Source organism: Aquarana catesbeiana, linkage group LG01 (assembly GCF_042186555.1).
Source record: "Aquarana catesbeiana isolate 2022-GZ linkage group LG01, ASM4218655v1, whole genome shotgun sequence".
NCBI lineage: Eukaryota > Metazoa > Chordata > Amphibia > Anura > Ranidae > Aquarana > Aquarana catesbeiana.
In genome coordinates, this window is record NC_133324.1 from 950,109,946 (window position 1) to 950,130,030 (window position 20,085).

General features: G+C 44.2%; 1 protein-coding gene across 5 annotated transcripts in view; it reads left to right on the plus strand.

Annotated features, from left to right (window-relative positions):
• Positions 1-20,085, plus strand: part of LOC141121673 (von Willebrand factor A domain-containing protein 5A-like) — a 147,197-nt gene that overhangs the window by 24,223 nt on the left and 102,889 nt on the right. For all 5 annotated transcript variants that reach the window (XM_073611411.1, XM_073611367.1, XM_073611403.1 and 2 more), the window contains exon 2: positions 13,573-13,637. In XM_073611411.1, the coding sequence (XP_073467512.1) occupies positions 13,586-13,637 (52 nt within the window). In that variant the 5' untranslated portion in view covers positions 13,573-13,585. The remainder of the gene's footprint in view (positions 1-13,572; positions 13,638-20,085) is intronic.

Sequence of the window (20,085 nt, forward strand, 5' to 3'; positions counted from 1 at the left end):
ACCCCAGCAACAATAGGTCCCCCCAGCCACAACCAATCCCCCGCAGCAACAATAGACTCCACCACAGCAACAAGAGTTCCCCCCACAACAATAGACCCCCCACATAGCAAGAATGGACCACCCACAACAAAATATCACCCCCAACAACAAAAGATCCACCCCAGCAACAATAGACCCCCAGCAGCAACAACAGATCTCCAAGCAGCCAGCATCAATAGACCCTCCAGCAGCAACAACAGATCTCCAAGCAGCCAGCAACCATAGACCTCTCCCTCAACAGTAGATCCCTACTAGCAACAATAGACTCCTCCCCAGCAACAACAGATCCCTGGTACAAAAACAGAGCCTTATCAGTGAAAATAGACCCCCCCCCCCCCAGCAGCCAGCATCAATAGATGCCCCAGCACACCCCACACCCCTGGCTATTACATTCAGTGCTGGAGATGCCATGACTAGGGCAGTCAGATAACTCACTACCCCAAACATACATGTATAACAACTTATACTACTAACAAACAACGACACTGACACCTGCTGGATGTAAATGGCCTACTCGGCCTTTTATTATCAAAACCAATAAATAACATATTATTCAAACATTATTCATAAATATTCAAAAAACTATTCTGAAACAATCCAGCTCCAATCCCACTCCTTGGTTGCAGGACCCTGAAGACCCCCACTTCCACTTATTGGTCTGTAATACTTATGGTTAGCATCTGTCCCAAGCCGACATACATAGCCTTGAGGACCACTAACTGACCACAGACCCCCAACAACTTATTACCTGATAGTCTAAACTTAAAAACCAGACTGACCGGGAAGACTCAAAACCTGAGAATGGGTCCCCATTCTCTCAATACCTCAGGTATTTTATGCTTGTCGCCAAGGGCCCAACCGCCATATCTTCCTTTATTATTCCTCCCAACTACCAGAAAACCCCTGTTCTCTTTCTTTTTTTTTTTTTTTTCTATGAAAGGGCGGGAGGGAGGGAACTTCTCACCTGCCTTCTTCCTCCAACTGCTGACCTCAGGTCTCAAACCCCTCGTGGACTTCACCTACCACTCCTCCCCCACTGACTTATACACCAATCCTGGTAAGTCTAATACTTTCTTTGTAACCCCACCTACTTTACTTAATCCTTTTCCTTCTGTAAGTTACTTACACCCTGTCATGTATGTCCTGCGCCTACATTTGCAATTCTGGCTACGTACATGTCTTGACTAGGGCAGTCAGATAACTCACTACCCCAAACATACATGTATAACAACTTATACTACTAACAAACAACGACACTGACACCTGCTGGATGTAAATGGCCTACTCGGCCTTTTATTATCAAAACCAATACATAACATATTATTCAAACATTATTCATAAATATTCAAAAAACTATTCTGAAACAATCCAGCTCCAATCCCACAACTTGGTTGCAGGACCCTGACGACCCCCACTTCCACTTATTGGTCTGTAATACTTATGGTTAGCATCTGTCCCAAGCCGACATAAATAGCCTTGAGGACCACTAACTGACCACAGACCCCCAACAACTTATTACCCGATAATCTAAACTTAAAAACCAGACTGACCGGGAAGACTCAAAACCTGAGAATGGGTCCCCATTCTCTCAATACCTCAGGTATTTTATGCTTGTCGCCAAGGGCCCAACCGCCACCGCGGCACAAGTGTGAAACCTTACACTTGTGCCCGCCGCCACACCAGCAGTGCTCTGCGAATGCCATCCTCTAAACCCAACGCCCAAAGGTCAATCCCCACTGGGTTGAGATGTACCCCATCCCCTCGCAAGTACCTCCAAATGTCCACCTCTAACTCCAAATGTCTTACCACCACTCCACCATTCCGGGCAATAAACCTACCCACCTCCTTGTTGACCTTAATCCGGGTCTTATTAATTTTTTCAATGGACCTAGCACCCCTCCACTCCAATCTCGCTACAATGTCTGACCATACAATGATCATTTTAGGGAAAGAGTTCATCAACCTGAGAAAGTCCCATTTTATGTCCTTTATAACCTGTCTCATGGGCCTAATTGATAAATCATTGCTCCCCACATGAAGGACCAAAACATCCGGAGGCTGGTCCAACCGTGCAAAGGGATGAACCTCAGGTACCACCTTCTGCCACATCATACCTGGCGTCCCAATCCACCGTATCCTGCCTTCCTCCCTGGCCAGCCTCAACTGTCTGCCCTCCGGCCTGACATCAGCCCTCTTAGCCCCCCAAAAAACATAAGAATGTCCCATGATCCAGATGAGACATTGGGGAAAATCTGAAAAGACATAACAAAAAACATACCCAGCCAAGGGCAACACACACCTAAAGGACGTACAACACACATGAAGAAACACAAACACATCATAACAAATGAGGACGAACATACAACTTGTATCTATTGGATTCCCACCTGCCAATCTTTTTTATGGATTCGGAAGGAAGCCCCCACCGAGACGCCTCAGTGGCCGCCCCGATACGAAATGAATGGGCTGCAAATTCCTCCGGACTAAATCCCCCTGCCTGCAGGCACCTACGGAAAACTGCCGTAAATTGAAACCTGGACAAGCATGATCCGTCAAGATGTATTAGCAATGCCCCCTCCCTTGGCGGTCGAAGAGCCATAAAATGCTCTAAGGCTGCAACTGGACAAAATTTGTCACAACAGCCCCTGAATAATGACACCTGGATCCCTTTTCCTAGCTGATCCGTTTTTGACCGACTGACCCAAATCTGTACCGCCCCTGCCGAAAACCGTATATCCCCAATCTGCAAGCCCCCGGCTACCCGCCTGGATGGTGAAACCAGCTCATCAATTCTAAACGCCCCAAAAAAGGCAAGCGCAAAAGCTGCCCGAAAGAGAACCTGCTCATAGGCCGAAGAACATATTTTTGTCAGATTTCCTAGAATGCTTTCTAGCACCTCAAAGGACACCGGACGTCTCCGGTTTGTGACTGCCCTTCCGGTAGCCCCTCAACGCCCTCCTAACCACAAAGGATTTTGTGAAATCTCCATAACCTGCTAATTGAAAGAAGAATGCCAGGGCCGCCATCTTTTTTCCCAATCGCTGCCCCAGAAACCCCATTTGAATAGTTACTACATATAAAATACAACAAACAAGCCTGTATATCTTTGGGGTCCTCCAACCCGCCTACCTCCTCCAGAAGCACAAACCATTCCTGCCAAACATTTGAATACGCTGTCCATGTTCCAGCGCTGAGAGATTGCCTGATCAATCCAGCGGCGACTCCCGAGCAAGTTTCCATAAACTTGGCGGACATGGCTCCCCTCTGAGTTCCGCCTCCGGTGCCAGCGAACGAAACTCTTCCCACTGGAAACGAGATAAAGCATCCGCTAACTTGTTATCCACCCCGGGAATGTGCACTGCATATATAAAAATATTCAACCTTAGACAGCACAGTACCAAATGCCTCAACAATCTTATCACAGGTGGGGAGGAAGCTGTAATGTTATTAATCGCCGATACTACACCCATGTTGTTACAATTGAATCTAACTTTTTTGTTCCGCAATACCTCCCCCCAAATTTCCACTGACAAAACAATGGGAAACAGTTCCAACAAAACCAAATTCTTCAGGAACCCAGCCTCCCTCCAAACCTCCGGCCATGGTTCAGCACTCCATCGCCCTTGGCAGTAAGCACCAAAGCCCACCGAACCAGCCGCGTCTGTGAACAAGACCAAATCAGCATTGCTGACTGGCCCTGTTTGCCACACTGAACGACCATTGTAAGATTCCAGAAATACATCCCAAATCTTCAAGTCATCCCGAAGCTCTTTGTTCAGCCGCACAAAGTGGTTGGGTACCCGTACCCCCGATGTTGCTGCCGACAGCCGCCGGCAAAAAATGCGACCCATCGGAATAATCCTGCAAGCAAAATTCAATTTACCTAACAAGGATTGCAGCTCCTTCAATCGAAGCTTATTCCGAACACGCGCCATACTCACCTCCCTCCTGAGGGCCACCAATTTGTCCTCCGGCAACCTACACTCCATAGCCACAGAATCGATCGTGATGCCCAGAAAAACCAACTCTGAAGTAGGTCCCTCCGTTTTATCAGCCGCCAACGGAATACCAAACCGCTCAGCCAGGTGTTGAACTGTGCCTAGCAACACCCCGCAACAACGGGACTCCGGAGGGCCGATACATAAGAAGTCATCCAAATAGTTAATGACGGAGTTAAACCCCAGCAACTTCCCTAACTGCCCACTCAAAAAACGAACTAAATGCCTCAAACAGGGCACAAGAAATAGAACAGCCCATTGGGAGGCAACGATCTATAAAGTAAGACCCCTGCCAACAACATCCTAACAGATGACAACTTTGGGGATGAACTGGTAGCAATCTGAAAGCAGATTCCACGTCCGTTTTTGCCATGAGGGCCCCTTTTCCATACTTCCTAACCCACGTGATAGCCGCGTCGAATGATGTATAGGTAACCGTACATACCTGCGGATCGATACCATCATTCACAGAACTACCTTTGGGATAAGACAGATGATGAATCATCTGAAACTGCCCTGGCTCCTTCTTCGGAACCACACCTAAAGGTGAAACTATCAAGTCTGGCACTGGCGGGGCGGGAAATGGACCAGACATCCGACCTAACGCCACCTCCTTCCCCAGTTTTGCCGACACCACCTCATGATGTAGAAGTGATGACTTCAAATTTCCCGACGCAGGAGGAACTTCCCGCACCGTACTCGTAATTCTAAAACCTTCCCTAAATCCTGCTTCCAACAAACTAGCCACTGCCCTATCCGGATACCTACTTAGAAAAGGTAGCATCCTTTCCAGTCTCACCGGCGTCATCCCTTTTTCCAGCGACATCCCCAGACTTCCCTTTTTCTTGCTTAAAACAACGCATGAGGGGGTGTGTACCACTGCACCCAGAGCATTCGTGTTTGTAGCGACACGAGCTGCCAAACCGGCACGTTCCTTTATTAAACTGCCAGCAAACCCCTTTTTTCCTAAGGGCCGGCGATCCTGCGGAGGAAGCAGGAAAAAACGTACTCGCAGCCCTGGATGAAGTCATCAGCTTCATCCACAGGCTGATATCTTTATGGTCCCACCTAATAGACGGACGAATGGCCTTCCGCTGACAAAATTGTTTGTCATACCGAAGCCACGCTAAACCACCGTATACCCTGTGTGCCTCACTGATGGCTTCAAGATAGCAGAATAAAGCCGAGCAATTCTCAGGGGCTTTCTCCCCAATCACGCTCGCAAATATCGCAAACGCTTGCAACCAATTTGCAAACGTCCGCGGAATAAGCCTGTATCTCCTCTTTTCTTCTTCCTCCTTCTTACTTTCATCTGGCTTTACCCGATCTAGGTTAAACTTCTCTAACAGGAGCAGGGAAAATATTTCCACAAACTCGTCTTTCCATATTTTTTCCCTCACTTCCTGTTTCAAATGAGCCCCCAAAGGTCCCTCGAAGCATACATACACTTCACACCGCGCCGCATAAGCCAATCGCACCTTTTCTGCGTCCTTGTCTTTCTGCACCACTGCCGCTGCCGAGTCCTTCTCCGTCTGAGTCCCCGCCCCCACACCTGCCTTCTGCACACGGGGAGCCACTATGCCCGTCAATTCACTGGCCCCTGAGGTGGGTGCCACCCATGGCCTAACCGGTGCCGCAGCTTGCGATGCACCGCATTCAAAACGGCGAAGTAATTCCCTCAAAGGATCCCAAAGCCCCTCTTCCTTGCTGCCCCCAGCAGAAACCTGTACCTCACTAACCCCTGTACCACCACTCACATCAGACATGACAGACAAAACAGGAGAAGACAAATGCACAGCTTGCTTACCAGGCTGCGTTGGGCGAGCAGACCCTCCAGCCGCCGGTCCCGTCACCACCGCCGCCTCCTGGGGCTCCTCAGTTAGCTCACCCTCTTCACTGCTGCTCTCTGCTGCCGCTGCTTGGACCTGCGACCGACGCCACTCCTCTTCTGCTCTCTCCATCGCACCTGAGCCTGGATGAGTGACTGGCGGTGTTAAGCTAACTTCCCCCCGAGGGCTCCGACCTCAGCTGCTGTGTCCATCTTCGATGACATCATCAAGCTGCGCTGCCGACACGGCCAGCGCACAGGCATCTCTCCGGCCAACCCTCCCAGCTCCTGATAGGGACCTGGAGGCGGGGCCTCCCGACTGACGCTGGGGGACTGTAGCATGGCTTCCCCCTCTAGGAACGATGGCGCCCCCTCCCGGCGAGCTGCTGGCCGCAAGCGAGGCATGGCTGGCGCCCGATGCCGCCGTTCTCCCTCGCTGGGCCACCACTCTGACCGGAGCATCGCCAGAAGTGGCAGCCGAATGCACCTGTGCTCGGACGACGACGGAGGGGACCGGCATAGGAGCCCGATGAGTGTCTCTCCCTCTCGGACTTTGCCGTGGACGGGGATTCCTTCCAGGCCCCCTGCCCGCTGACGAGGGGGTCTGCTTAGCAGGGGGGCCTGAAGGGGCCCAACTGGGACTCCCAAGCCGGCGTTGAGTCCGGGGTGTGTTATCTGGGCTAAGGCACTCAGGAGGCCTGGACCTCCTAGCCCGTGTGGGAGCAGGCCCCCCGTTGTAGGGGAGCCCTGCGACACCCCCTGCAGCGATGCAGCAATCTGGCTCTGCAGCCAGTCAGTGCCATGGATCTCTGCTGCAGCCCTAAGCTGTCCTAAAAGCTGGTCTAACCCACTCATCTCTGTCTTCCTCTGCAGCCCTGAACTTCTCACCTGCCTTCTTCCTCCAACTGCTGACCTCAGGTCTCAAACCCCTCGTGGACTTCACCTACCACTCCTCCCCCACTGACTTATACACCAATCCTGGTAAGTCTAATACTTTCTTTGTACCCCACCTACTTTACTTAACCCTATTCCTTCTGTAAGTTACTTACACTCTGTCATGTATGTCCTGCGCCTACATTTGCAATTCTGGCTACGTACATGTCTGAACTGCATTCCCGTTGAAAAAATTCCCTGGTCCTAGGACAGGTAATACATCAGCCTCCAGTGTCTACTATAGAAGACTCCTCCATTACGTCCTCCTTTTTCTTCTGGTATTTTGGATGTGAAAACTGTTAAGACTCACTTTCACACTCGGCAACGACATTCGCTTTGGGTGAATTTTGAATCATCTCTATATTCTGATAAGTCAATCAGTCATTTAGTGTGGCTACAAGCAAAAGACAGGCCAACTATATTATGCTCCACATTATAGTTCTCCCTCAGTTTGTGGGACAGGTTGTCACTTACGTATAGATTTAAATCTCCGCATACACCCCTGGCTCCCACTATTTCAAAACCCAGCCTTCCCCCCGGGTCTCAACCCTTGCAATTTTGCTTGGTGGTCCAAAAAGGGTCTATTATAGACATGTGCACTGCCAAAAAAGTCGTTTTTTTTTTTTTTTTTTTTTTTCGTTTTGTTCATTTTTTTTTCCTTTCGTTTAACTGGTCATTCGTTACGAACGAAATTTGAAAATTCATAAATTCGAAAATTCTTAAATTCAAAATAACTAACTAATAATAACTAACTATTAAATTATAGGTTTTGGAATTTCCTTTCAAATTTGGCTGTTAGTGAGCAAATATGAATTTATCCGAAGTTACGAATTATCCGAAATAACGAATGCCGCATCTAAACAAATGGAACGGAACAAATTAATAATATATATCATTAATAATAATTTAAAAAATGTATTATTATTGTTATTTATTGTTATTAATTTGTTACGTTCCATTCGTTTAGATGCGGCATTTGTTATTAAGGATAATTCGTAACTTCGGGTAAATTCGTATTCGTTACATTCACTAACAGCCGAATTTGAAAGGAAATTCCAATACCTATAATTTAATAGTTAGTAATGGTTAAGTTATTATTAGTTATTATTTCAGATTTTCGAATTTTGGGGGTTTTTGAATTTTCGTTCTTGTTTTCAGATTTTTGAATTTCCGAATTTCGGGATTTTTTAATTTACGAATTTTCAAATTTTACACATTTTTACTATATTCAGGTTTACGAATATTTTGGAAAAATTTATCAAACGGTTTTCGTTAATTCAGATATTTCCGAATTAACGAATTTGTTGAAATCCGTTAAACGAATTCGTAACGAAACAAATTTCACATATCTAGTCTGTTAAGCATTGTGGATATTGTTTGACCACAGAGGTGTTTTGTCGAAAACAATGTTTGTGGGAAAAATATCGTCTCCATGACACAGAAATTTTCCATTCTACACAGATTGTGCATTTTTAACCACTTCCAGACCGGCTCACGCCGATATACGTCGGCAACTTTGAAGAGGAATGTCGTTGTTATGGCAGCAGCTAGCTACCATAACCCCGGTATCCTCTTCTTCAGTGAGTGGTCCGGTTCAAGATAAAAGTGGTCTCTGTAGTGGATTCTCCGCAAAATCACTTTTATCTGCAGTGGGAGAGGGCCACCCCCCTCCCGCCGCGATCCAGTGCCTGTCGAGCAGGTGATCGCGTGTGCTCCCGTCAATGCTATGGAGCTGAGTGAGGGGAAGATGGTCCCCACACAGAGAGGCAGCATAGGGATCTGCCTATGTAAACAAGGCAGAGCCTCATTCTGATAGGGAAGTACACAGAGATCTTCTGTTCCCAGTAATAAGGAAGTGATCTCTGTTCTTCCTATCAGTCCATCCCCCACACAGTTAGAAAACACTTGCAGGGAACACACAGTTAACCCCTTTGATTGCCCCTGGGATTAACCCCTTCCCAGCCAGTGTCATTTGTACAGTGATCAGTGCATTTTTTTTTAGCACTGATCACTGTATTGGTGTCACTGGTCCCCAAAAAGTGTCAGATTTGTCCGCCGCAATGTCGCAGTCCAGCTAAAAGTGGCTGATCGTTGCCCATTACCTGTAAAGACAATTTAAAACATAAAAAGTCCATAAAAATATCCCATAGTTTGTAGAAGCTATAACTTTTGGGCAAACCAATCAATATACGCTTATTGGGATTTTGTTTACCAAAAATATGTAGAATGATACATATTGGCCTAAATTTATTATTGGATATGTTTTATAGCAGAAAGTAAAAAAATACAGATTTTTTTTTTTCAATTGTCGGTCGCTTTTTTGTTTATAGCGCAAAAAAAAAAAAAAAAAATGCAGAGGTGATCAAATACCACCAAAAGAAAGCTCTACTTGTGGGGAAAAAAAGGACGTCAATTTTGTTTGGGTACAGTGTCGCACAACCGCGCAATTGGCAGTTAAAGTAACGCAGTGCCGTATTGCAAAAAATGGTCTGGTCATTAAGGGGTAAAACCTTCCGGGGGTGAAGTGGTTCACTAATTCGGGGTACTTTGTCGCAGTAAGTGGGCTTAGCACTATATGACCATATAGTGTGACCAAACCCCCGTATTTTTTGCCTTGCAGGAAATGTCATTGTTGTATGTGTGCGCTGTAAAATATATTGTACTGTTTGTAGGTCTTATAGCAGCACCATCTTGAATTTAAATGCATTGTAGGGTGTGCCCCCCAAATACGTTTTTGTATATTGTGAAGTGGTTAATGTCCCGCCTCCAGTAACAGGAACAATGGCAATGGCCGTGACCTCCCCCTCTAGAAAGAGGGTCCCCTTCAGTCTCTCCACATAATGCCTCCGGAGATTCAGCGGTGGGAAGTAGAGGATGAGAGGATGCTCTGGTGTTCCTGTGGCAATGGTGCAGATGCAATTGCTGCGGCCTGTGCTGCACTGCCTCGGGTGTACAGACATTCCCTGTTTCTGTAGTCCAGCACCTGGCTCCACACGGTAGGGGGAGTCGCGGGGGGGAAAATTCACCCAGGGGGTCCATGGAAGTGATCTGGCCACTGTACAGTACAGCCACTGGATCACTTCCCTCAGTCCCAAGAGGAAGAATTTTCTTAGACCAATCTGTTAACCACTTCAGTCCCAGAAGGTTTTACCCACTTCCTGACCAGGCCATTTTTTGCGATATGGCACTGACAATTGCGTCGTTGTACGCCAAAAAAAAAATTGACGTCCTTTCTTTCCCATAAATAGAGCTTTCTTTTGGTGGTATTTGATCACCCCTGCAGTTTTTATTTTTTGTGCTATAAACAAAAAAGAGCGACAATTTTGAATAGAAAACAATATTTCTTACTTTCTGCTATAAAACATTCTTAATAAAAAAAATGTAAAAAATCTAATAAGTTTAGGTCAATATGTATTCTGCTACATATTTTTTGTAAATAAATAAAAAAGCATATATTGATTGGTTTGCTCAAAAGTTATAGCGTCTACAAAATAGGGGAAAGATTTATGGACTTTTTATTTTTTTTATTGTTTATACTAGGCGGCGATCAGCGACTTTTAGCGGGACTGCAACATTGCGGCAGGCAAATCTGACCCCAAGTGACACTTTTTGGGGACCAGGGACACCAGTAAAGCGATCAGAGCTAAAAAAAAATGCTCTGATTACTGTATAAATGACACTGGCAGGGAAGGGGTTAACACCCCGGGCAATCAAAGGGTTAAATGTGTCCTAGGGAGGAATTACTAACTGGGGGGGGGGGGGGGTTTGCACTGGACAAAAAGAGAGAGATTGTGTTTCAGCTTAGCTAAAACACGAGATCTCTCAGTTTCTCCCGGACAGATTAGCCGTTTGCCTTGTTTACTTAGGCAGGCGGCTAATCTGTCTCTGCAGAGAAGGATTGGCAGGTCACAGCGGCCACCAGGCCCGCTGATTGGCTCCTGCTGGGTCCAATCAAACAAGCACATGCCCCCTAAGCTGCGCACACAAAATAACACAAAACAAGTATATATGCGGTGGGCGGTCCAGAACTGGTTCAATTCCACCACTCCCCTTCCTCTGCAATTTCCTATGGGAACTATATTTTAGAGGTCCATAAATCCCATTCTGCACAAAAAGTAAAATTTTGGTCTCATCTGACCAGAGCCCCTTCTTCCACATGTTTGCTGTGTCCCCCACATGACTTCTTGCAAACTGCAAATGGGACTTCATATGTCTTTCTTTCAACAATGTCTTTCTTCTTGCCACTCTTCCATAAAGGTCAGATTTGTGGAGTACACGATAGTGGATCTCTGCAGCTCCTCCAGAGTTACCATGGACCTCTTGGCTGCTTCTCTTATGAATGTTCTCCTTGCCCCGCCTGTCAGTTTAGGTGGACGGCCATGTCTTGGTAGGTTTGCAGTTGTGCCATACTCTTTCCATTTTCTAATGATGAATTGAACAGAGCTCTGTGAGATGTTCAAAGCAGGGTTAGGTTATAATAACTGTTTGCACAAGTATCAATATATATTGTCTTTGATAGTATTGTTTCTTTAAATGATCTTACTGTTACAATGTATTTCCTTTTAGAGTTCCTCCCTCTGTATTCCCCCAGAAGAAGACCTCTACTTATAAGGTCGAAACGTGTCAGGGTGGGGGAGCATAGTATGGCCATTTTTTGCATATCATGCTTTTTGTTTTTCTATGTGCATTTTCCATGTACATGTTTTAGCTTCATGTCCAGAGCTCATGTTTTAATACATTAATGTCCTTTTTTTGTATTTTTACTCAATAAAATTTATATATTCTAAGAAAGAAAGAAAAACTTCTTTGAATGAATTTTTGCTGGCAATAAAACCCCATGGGGAAACCTTTCCATTGTAGGTTATAAAAAAATATCCCAAGCTGTGAACTTCTTCACAACTTTATCCCTGAACTGTATGTTGTGTTCCTTGGCCACCATGATTCTGTTTGTTCAATAAGGTTCTCTAACAGACCTCCGAGGGCTTCACAGAACAGCTGTATTTATACTGAGATTAAATTACACACAGGTGGACTCTATTTACCAATTAGGAAAGGCAATTGGTTCCACTAGATTTTAGTTAGGGGTATCGGAGTAAAGGGGGCTGAATACAAATGCCCCCCCACACTTTTCACATAAACTCTTCTCAAAACTTTTTTTTCACCCTTCCCTGCAAAGTAAAAGCATAATGTGTTAGTATGCACCGCATACCAGCACATTATGTGACACTTACCTGCAAACGAAGCCCGCGCCGTCCCCTCTGCAGGCCGCATCCATCTTAAACTGTCTTCCTTCTGGGGGCCACAGACTCCGGCTGTGTGACTGGCCAGAGCCACGTGACATCATTGGCACGGGAGCCGCCAGTCACGGCACTCGCTCCTGAAGAAACATCACGGGCGGGCGTTCCTTTAGACCGCATACGGTATACAGTATGTATCTCCTAAACGGCGCGTGTCTAGAGATATTTACAGTACCTATAGGTAAGCCTTATTCTAGGACAGTGGTCATCAACCCTGTCCTCAGGGCCCACTAACAGGCCAGGTTTTAAGTATTACCTTGGAGAGATGCAGACTAGAATACGGCAATCACTGAGCAGCAAATGATATCACCTGTGATGTATTTCAGTTATCTTGCAAACCTGGCCTGTTAGTGGGCTCTGAGGACAGGGGTTGATGACCACTGATCTAGGGCAGTGATGGTGAACCTTGGCACCCCAGATGTTTTGGAACTACATTTCCCATGATGCTCCTGCACTCTGCAGTGTAGTGGAGCATCATGGGAAATGTAGTTCCAAAAGATCTGGGGTGCCAAGGTTCACCATCCCTGATATAGGGTTACCTATAGATACAAATACTGCATAGAGGTTTACAACCTCTTTAAAGTGGTGTTCTGGCCGAAATTATACTTTTTGAATAAAAATACCCCTATAATACACAAGCTTAATGTATTCTAGTAAAGTTAGTCTGTAAACTAAGGTCTGTTTTGTTAGTTTATATCAGTAGTTTGTTATTTTATAAACTTACAGCAGGCCGTGGTCATCTTAAGTGTGGGCATCTGAAGCCAGACTGTATTTCTTCCTGGATCTCATCCTAGCAGATCTCGCACATGATCAGTGCAGCACAAGCAGTGTAATAGGTTTCAGGTCAGGTTTCCATAGCAACGGCAGTGTCAGAGGAAGTTGCCGCCCCTTCCCAGAAGGCATTGCAAACAGGAAATGATGCGATGTGCCACGGCCCGTGAGCAGGAAGTGAAAAATGAATACAGCAGATATACAGTAGGTGCTGAGAAAAAAAAATTAAAAATATCCAATTCGTTTACAGTGAACAGTTTAGTGAGGGATGCTGAAGAGTTGTAAAAGTGGGTGGAACTCCACTTTAAGTTTACACACAGGTGGACTCTATTTACTAATTAGGTGGCTTCTGAAGGCAATTGGCTCCACCAGATTTTAGTTAGGTGTATCAGAGTAAAGGGGGGTAGATACAAATGCCCCCCCCCTCCACACTTTTCACATATTTATTTGTAAAAAATGTTTAAAAATATTCATCTTTTTCCTTCCACTTCACAATTATGTGCCACTTTGTGTTGGTCTATCACATAAAATCCCAATAAATTACATTTTTTTTTGGTGGAACATGACAACATGTGGAAAATGTCAAAGGGTGTGAATACTTTTTCAAGGCACTGTAAATGAATGCTGGTTCTAATAGCCAGCAATTGGTGTAGTCACATTGCATCCATAAAATCTGACAGCTGTTGTATCTTTTATTTCCCTTCAGATAACCCGCAATAATGCCGTTCACTCCATTCTGTGGCCTTATCATCGTGACTTCCTACCAGCAAGGTGAGTGTACAATTACAATATGGGCACCCCCTGCTCTGATTATTTAACTACTTTCCGCCCAGTGATGTACCCGTACGTCGCTGGACTTTTTGATGGTTATACCGAGATGATGGATGCAGCTGCAGGCATCACCCCGGTATAATTTTTTTAGAGCCGGCGGTCATATCTTATGTACGGTAATAGCAATCGGAGCAGCTCACTAGCCACTCGATCACTATTACAAGTGGTGGGAGGGGCAATCTCCCCTTCTAAGCCTTCCACGGCTCTCTCGGGCTCTCCCGTCCCACCTGAGCGACCAGCCGGCACATCCGCCAGCTGTCCGGACAGCCGAACAAAGCGGGATCTCTCCATAAAGAGCACCCGTCACTGCCTATTACTGTCACAAGGGATGTTTACATTCCTTGTGACAGCAATAAAATGATCAGAACATTTTTTTTTTTCAAAGAGACAATGTAAAAATAAATAAAATAAAATAAATAAGATTTTTTTTTTTTATAAATCTCCCCATCCCTACGTGATCGCGTGCAGAAGTGAACGCATACGTAAGTTGCGCCCGCAAATGTAAATGTTTTTCAAGCCACACAAGTGAGGTATCGTCGCGATCCTTAGAGCGAGAGCAATAATTCTTGCACTAGACTTCCTCTGTAACTCTAAACTGGTAACCAGTACACAGCGTCGCCTATGGAGATTTTTAAGTACCGTAGTTTGTCGCCATTCCGCGAGTGTGCGCAATTTCAAAACATGACATGTTAGGAATCTATTTACTCGGCATAACATCATCTTTCACATTATACAAAAAAATTGGGCTAACTTTACGTTTTTGTTTCTTTTTTATTCACGAAAGTGTCTTTTTTTCCCAAACAAATTGCGTTTGAAAGGCCGCTGCGCAAATGCCGTGTGACATAAAATTTTGGGTGTTCTAAGTAATTTTCTAGCAAAAAATATGAATTTTAACTTGTAACCAACAAATGTCAGAAAAAAGGCTTATGCCCCGTACACACGGTCGGACATTGATCGGATATTCCGACAACAAAATCCTAGGATTTTTTCCGACGGATGTTGGCTCAAACTTGTCTTGCATACACACGGTCACACAAAGTTGTCGGAAAATCCGATCGTTCTGAACGCAGTGACGTAAAACACATACGTCGGGACTATAAACGGGGCAGTAGCCAATAGCTTTCATCTCTTAATTTATTCTGAGCATGCGTGGCACTTTGTGCGTCAGATTTGTGTACACACGATCGGATTTTCTGACAACGGATTTTGTTGTCGGAAAATTTTATAGCAAGCTCTCAAACTTTGTGTGTCAGAAAATCTGATGAAAAATGTATGATGGAGCCCACACACGGTCGGAATTTCCGACAGCAAGGTCCTATCACACATTTTCCGTCGGAAAATCCGACCGTGTGTACGGGGCATAAGGAATCTATTTACTCGGCATAACATCATCTTTCACATTATACAAAAAAATTGGGCTAACTTTACGTTTTTGTTTCTTCTTTATTCACGGAAGTGTCTTTTTTTCCCAAACAAATTGCGTTTGAAAGGCCGCTGCGCAAATGCCGTGTGACATAAAATTTTGCAACAATCGCCATTGTATTCTCTAGGGTCTCTGCTAAAAAATATATATGTATAAATAATGTTTGGGTGTTCTAAGTAATTTTCTAGCAAAAAATACGGATTTTAACTTGTAACCAACAGATGTCAGAAAAAAGGCTAATGCCACGTACACACGGGCGGACTTTTCGACCGGACTGGTCCGACAAACTTTCCAGCGGACTTTCAACGGACTTTTGACGAACTTCCGACGGACTTTCTAACGAACGGACTTGCCTACACACGATCACACCAAAGTCCGACGGATTCATACGTGATGACGTATGATCGGACTAAAATAAGGAAGTTGATAGCCAGTAGCCAATAGCTGCCCTAGCGTCCATTTTTGTCCGTCGGACTAGCATACAGACAAGCGGATTTCTGGATCCGGCGTAGTTACGACGTAAAGATTTAAAGCATGTTCCAAATCTAAAGTCCGTCATATTTGCGCCTGGAAAAGTCCGCTGAAGGTCCGGTGAAGCCCACACACGGTCGGATTGTCCGCCGGATTTGGTCCGTCGGCGTCCGTCAGACCAGTCCGGTCGAAAAGTCCGACCGTGTGTATGCTCCATTAGACATGCGAGGGTTAAAAAAACATCCAATGTGTTCGGTGCCCACCACCTCCAGATAAAAGGCCTGCTTATGTCCAAGGTATAACCCCCACCACAGAGTCACAAAGGCCTCAGCAAACTCCACCCAGGATGGTACTGGAACACTCCTCTAGTGGCGTCCCTGAATCACGCTACTCCACTTCTTGGGTCTCAATCAAAAGGTATAACATACCAAAAAATAGAAATGGAGAAACCATAGCGCTCTCTGCTTCAAAATTATTTTAAAAAATTGGATCAAGGGAATAAAAACACTCACATAAATATGTGTAAAACAAGCATGTATTCAGATCACCACGCTGATACTAAAGTGAATAGCGACATCATGGGTAATAGCTCCTCCCACCCATACGCGTTACGCCCTCATCATGGGCTTCTTCAGCAGGGACTATCTATTATTATTCTAGCTATAGGATTATGTATATGTCTTATATTTAATTTGTGATTGCGTTGCACATACATTTTATCCCTTTAAGCCCTGCGCAAACTGTTGGCGCTATATAAATCCTGTATAATAATAATAATAATAATCCCTTTCATGCCCAAGCCTATTTCTGACACTTGTTGCTTACAAGTTAAAATCCATATTTTTTGCTAAAAAATTACTTAGAACCCCAAATATTATATAACATTTTTTAGCAGAGACCCTAGAAAATAAAATGGCGATCGTTGCAAATTTTTTATGTCACACGGCATTTTTGCACCGGTCTTTCATAGGCAATTTTTTGGGGAAAAAAGACACTTTCATGAATTAAAAAAAAAAACAAAACAGTAAAGTTAGCCCAATTTTTTTGTATAATGTGCAAGATGATGTTACGCCAAGTAAATAGATATGTGACATGTCATGCTTTAAAGTTGCGCACGCTCCTGGAATGGGGACAAACTACGATACCTAAAAATCTCCATAGGTGACGCTTTAAAAAAATGTAATGGTTATCAGGTTCGAGATACAGAGGAGGACTTTTGCTAGAATTATTGGTCTCACTCTGACGATCATGGTGATACCTTACATGTGTAATTTAAACACTGTTTACATTTGTGGGCACAACTTGCATATGCGTTTTCTTAGGTGCGCGAGCACACGGGACGGGGGTGCTTTAAAATTTTTATTTATTTTTTTTTCATATTTATTTTTTAACATTGTCCCTTTAAAAAAAAAAAATCTGGTCACTTTTATTTCTGTCACAAGGAATGTAAACATCCCTTCTGACAGTAATAGGTGGTGACAGGTACTCTTTATGGTCTAAAAGACCCCAAATCCCTCCTTTGCACTTCAAAGTATTCAGATCGGCAAAATCCGAGTTTCTAAATACTGTCAGAGTGGAACTCTCTGCCTGATGATCAGCGGGTGCCAGCAGACATTGGGTGGGGGGCGTGGCCGTGCCACAGCTCTATGTGTGTTGTGGATGCATAGAATGGGGCTCAGAAGCAAGCACACACCAGTGCCCCCATACCAAGCAGCTTGCTATTGGGGGGGCACTGATTAAGGGGGAGGAGCCGGAAGTGCCGGCGGGGGACCAGAGAAGAGGAGGATCGAGGCTGCTCTGTGCAAAACCATTACACAGAGCAGGTAAGTATAACATGTTTGAAATTAATAAAAAAACAAACACCGCAATACGTATTTATACACGACGGCTTTGAAGTGGTTTACCCGGGCTATGGCTGAAGCTATCAGCCATAACTCTATTTTTTTTTTCAGCCAGTGATTCAGTTTCTGATAAAAGTAATCTGAGAGGCTGGTTAGCTGCTGGATCGTTTTTAGAAGCAGTGGGAGTGGTCCCTCCCCTCCTTCTGCTGCTCGACTGTGTGTCTCAAGCATACCGTTCTCACCGGTGAGCCTGGGGAACAATCCAGTGGTTCGCCCGGCTGGACAAAGAGGTGAAGAGAGACCAGTTCATCTCACCTCTATGATCTAGGAGGCCAGGAGCGACATCATGACATCACTTCCGGTTTAGGGCGGATGTAAAGAATTTTTTTTTTTTAAAGCATCAGATCAATGTTTTGTTTTTTGATGCTTTCAAAGGTAGAGGAGAGATTTGGGGTTTTATAGACCCCCAGATGTCTCCATAAAGAGGGCCTGTAACGTAAGAAATGTAAATATATTTTATTGGGATTTTATGTGATAGACCGACACAAAGTGGCACATAATTGTGAAGTGGAAGGAAAATGATAAATAGTTTTCAATTTTTTTTACAAATAAATATGTGAAAAGTGTGGAGGGCATTTGTATTCAGCCCCCTTTACTCTGATACCCCTAACTAAAGTCTAATGGAACCAATTGCCTTCAGAAGTCACGTAATTAGTAAATAGAGTCCACCTGTGTGTAATTTAATCTTAGTATAAATACAGCTGTTCTGTGAAGCCCTTAGAGATTTGATAGAGAACCTTGTTAGAAGTTTGTTAGAGAACACACCAGACAGGTCAGGGATAAAGTTGTGGAGAAGTTTAAAGCAGGGTTAAGTTATAAAAAAATATCCCAAGCTTTGAACATCTCAACGAGCATTGTTCATCCAAAAATGGAAAGAGTATGACAACTGCAAACCTACCAAGACATGGCCGTCCACCTAAACTGACAGGCCGGGCAAGGAGAACATTCATCAGAGAAGCAGCCAAGAGGTCCATGGTAACTCTGGAGGAGCTGCAGAGATCCACAGCTCAGGTGGGAGAATCTGTCCACAGGACAACTATTAGTCGTGCTCTCCACAAATCTGACCTTTATGGAAGAGTGGCAAGAAGAAAGTCATTGTTGAAAGAAAGCCATAAGAAGTCCTGTTTGCAGTTTGCGAGAAGCCATGTGGGGGACACAGCAAACACGTGGAAGAAGGTGCTCTTGTCAGATGAGACCAAAATGTACCTTTTTATTCTAAAAGCAAAATGCTATGTGTGGCGGAAAACTAACACTGCACATCACCCTGAACACACCATCCCCACCGTGAAACATGGTGGTGGCAGCATCATGTTGTGGGGATGCTTTTCTTCAGCAGGGACAGGGAAGCTGGTCAGAGTTGATGGGAAGATGGATGGAGCCAAATACAGGGCAATCTTAGAAGAAAACCTGTTAGAGTCTACAAAAGACCTGAGACTGTAGCGGAGGTTCACCTTCCAGCAGGACAACGACCCTAAACATACAGCCAGAGCTGCAATAGAAGGGTTTACTTTAGATCAAGACATATTAAATGTGTTAGAGCAGCCCAGTCAAAGTCCAGACCTAAATCCAATTGACAATCTGTGGCAAGACTTGAAAATTGCAGTACACAGACGCACTGCATCCAATCTGACAGATCTTGAGCTATTGTGCAAAGAAGAATGGGCAAAAATGTCCCTCTCTAGATGTGCAAAGCTGATAGAGACATCCCCAAAAAGACTTGCAGCTGTAATTGCAGTTGAAAGGGGGTTCTACAAAGTATTGACTCAGGGGGGCGCCATACAAATGCCCCCCACACTTTTCACATATTTATTTGTAAAAAAAATTTGAAAACCATTTATCAATTTCCTTCCACTTCACAATTATGTGCCACTTTGTGTTGGTCTATCACATAAAATCACAATAAAATACATTTACGTTTTTGGTCCTAACATGACAAAATGTGGAAAATGTCACGGGGTACAAATACTTTTTCAAGGCACTGTGTATATATGTTTTTTTTTTGCTTCACGCGGAGGGATGGGGATGGTAAAAAAAATATAAAAATTATATATATATATATATATATATATATATATATATATATATATATATATATATATATATATATATATATATATATATATATATATATATATATTTTTTTTTAACCACCCCCTTACCTCTGTGTGAAGCGAATGCATACATAGGTCGCGCACACATACATAAAACGATGTTCGCACCACACATGTGAGGTATCTCCGCAAACAGTATAGCGAGAGCAATAATTCTAGTGCTAGACCTCTTCTGTAACTCTAAACTGGTAACCTGTAAAAATATTTTAAGTGTCGCCTATGGAAAAATTTTATGTATAGTAGTTTGTCGCCAATCCATGTGCAATTTTAAATCATGACATGTTGGGAATCCATTTACTCAGCGTAACATCATCTTTTATATGTCACCACAAATTGGGTTATGTGTTATGTTTTTGTACATTAAAATTCATTAAAGTTTATTTTTTGAAGTAGTAGTAGTAGTTTTCTACTAAAAAAAAAAAAGTGTCAAAAAAAGGCCTGGTTGGTTAGAATCTAAAGATCCTGTGTACTGTACTTCAAGA